Consider the following 1,093-nt stretch of genomic DNA (forward strand, 5'->3'; position numbering starts at 1 on the left):
CATTTCCTTACTCACTGATCACAATTTTTAAGTTCGAAACCGTCACAATAAGCTACAAAAATAAGCAGGAATGCTGCCTATGCTCTCCTTTCACTAAAATATAATAGTACTCAGGTTAGTATAGAGAATGAAAACAATAAACAGTTAAAAGAATACTATTTAAAATTTCCAAATAATACTTTAAATAAATAATTAAAATTTTACTAAGGAATATCTATTTTTTACTTCTTCCAAACTGAAAACTCTTCAAATTGTATCATAGGAAAGAAAACGTTACTGTAATTACAGTAAACATTTTTCGTTGCGTATAATTTTTTAAACATTTTTCTTTCAAAAATTATTAAAACTTACTTGTTTAATTAAAATACTATTTCATCTACAATTAAATATTATTATACACTGCAATTTATTCATAATTAAAAAATTCATAATTGCTACACTGACATAAAAAAATCGCATATGCACAAACATAATAAAAAATACAAACAAATTGAATAATTAAGAGTATAATTCACTTAACAGCTATTAAAAATAGATTACTATAAGCAAAAATGCGAACAGATTAATAATGTAACCTATGTTAGAGTCAGACTAGCGACAGTAATCTGACGTTCAGGTATGAATAGACCAGACGTTCGTTCGTCCGGCCAATAAGTAAGTGGACTGTATAATAAAGAGTGGATTTGGTGTATCTTCCACGGCGTGGGCAGCGATCGGGGTCCAAAAACTCTCGTCGATGGCGATCTCCTTCGCGGACGTCTTCCGGTTCCCTAGCTCCGCTAACTCTGTACGTTGCGACTGCACGCTCGAAGTGTACGAATACCCGAGCTACTACCGTTGTTCCTAACGGTAAGTCGAATGCCCTTCAATAAGGTACCCACGAGTCTCTCGCTCGATCGTCCTTCCTTGCACTTCGACTCGGTTCGTCCACACTTCCCAATTCGACTCTTCGGAATACGGCAATACTGCAACCAGTACTGCAAACCACGTATTCTAAAGCCGACTTCTCGCAACCAACGCGTCCTCTTGTACAACTATCGTACCACTGACGCATACACACACAGACGTATCTCTTCTCTCTCTCTCCGTATCA

General features: G+C 36.0%; 1 protein-coding gene across 1 annotated transcript; it reads left to right on the forward strand.

Annotated features, from left to right (window-relative positions):
- Positions 1 to 586: 586 nt before the first annotated feature.
- Tsp_01024a (conserved hypothetical protein) lies at positions 587 to 1,049 on the forward strand (the record flags this gene model as incomplete). Its single annotated transcript, XM_003376772.1, has 3 exons — positions 587 to 616; positions 677 to 849; positions 874 to 1,049. Coding segments are annotated over 3 exons (379 nt in total), but the record flags the coding sequence as incomplete, so codon positions are not given.
- Positions 1,050 to 1,093: the final 44 nt, after the last annotated feature.

The sequence above is a fragment of the Trichinella spiralis genome, assembly GCF_000181795.1.
Source record: "Trichinella spiralis strain ISS 195 chromosome Unknown Scfld4, whole genome shotgun sequence".
In the NCBI taxonomy this organism is placed as follows: domain Eukaryota; kingdom Metazoa; phylum Nematoda; class Enoplea; order Trichinellida; family Trichinellidae; genus Trichinella; species Trichinella spiralis.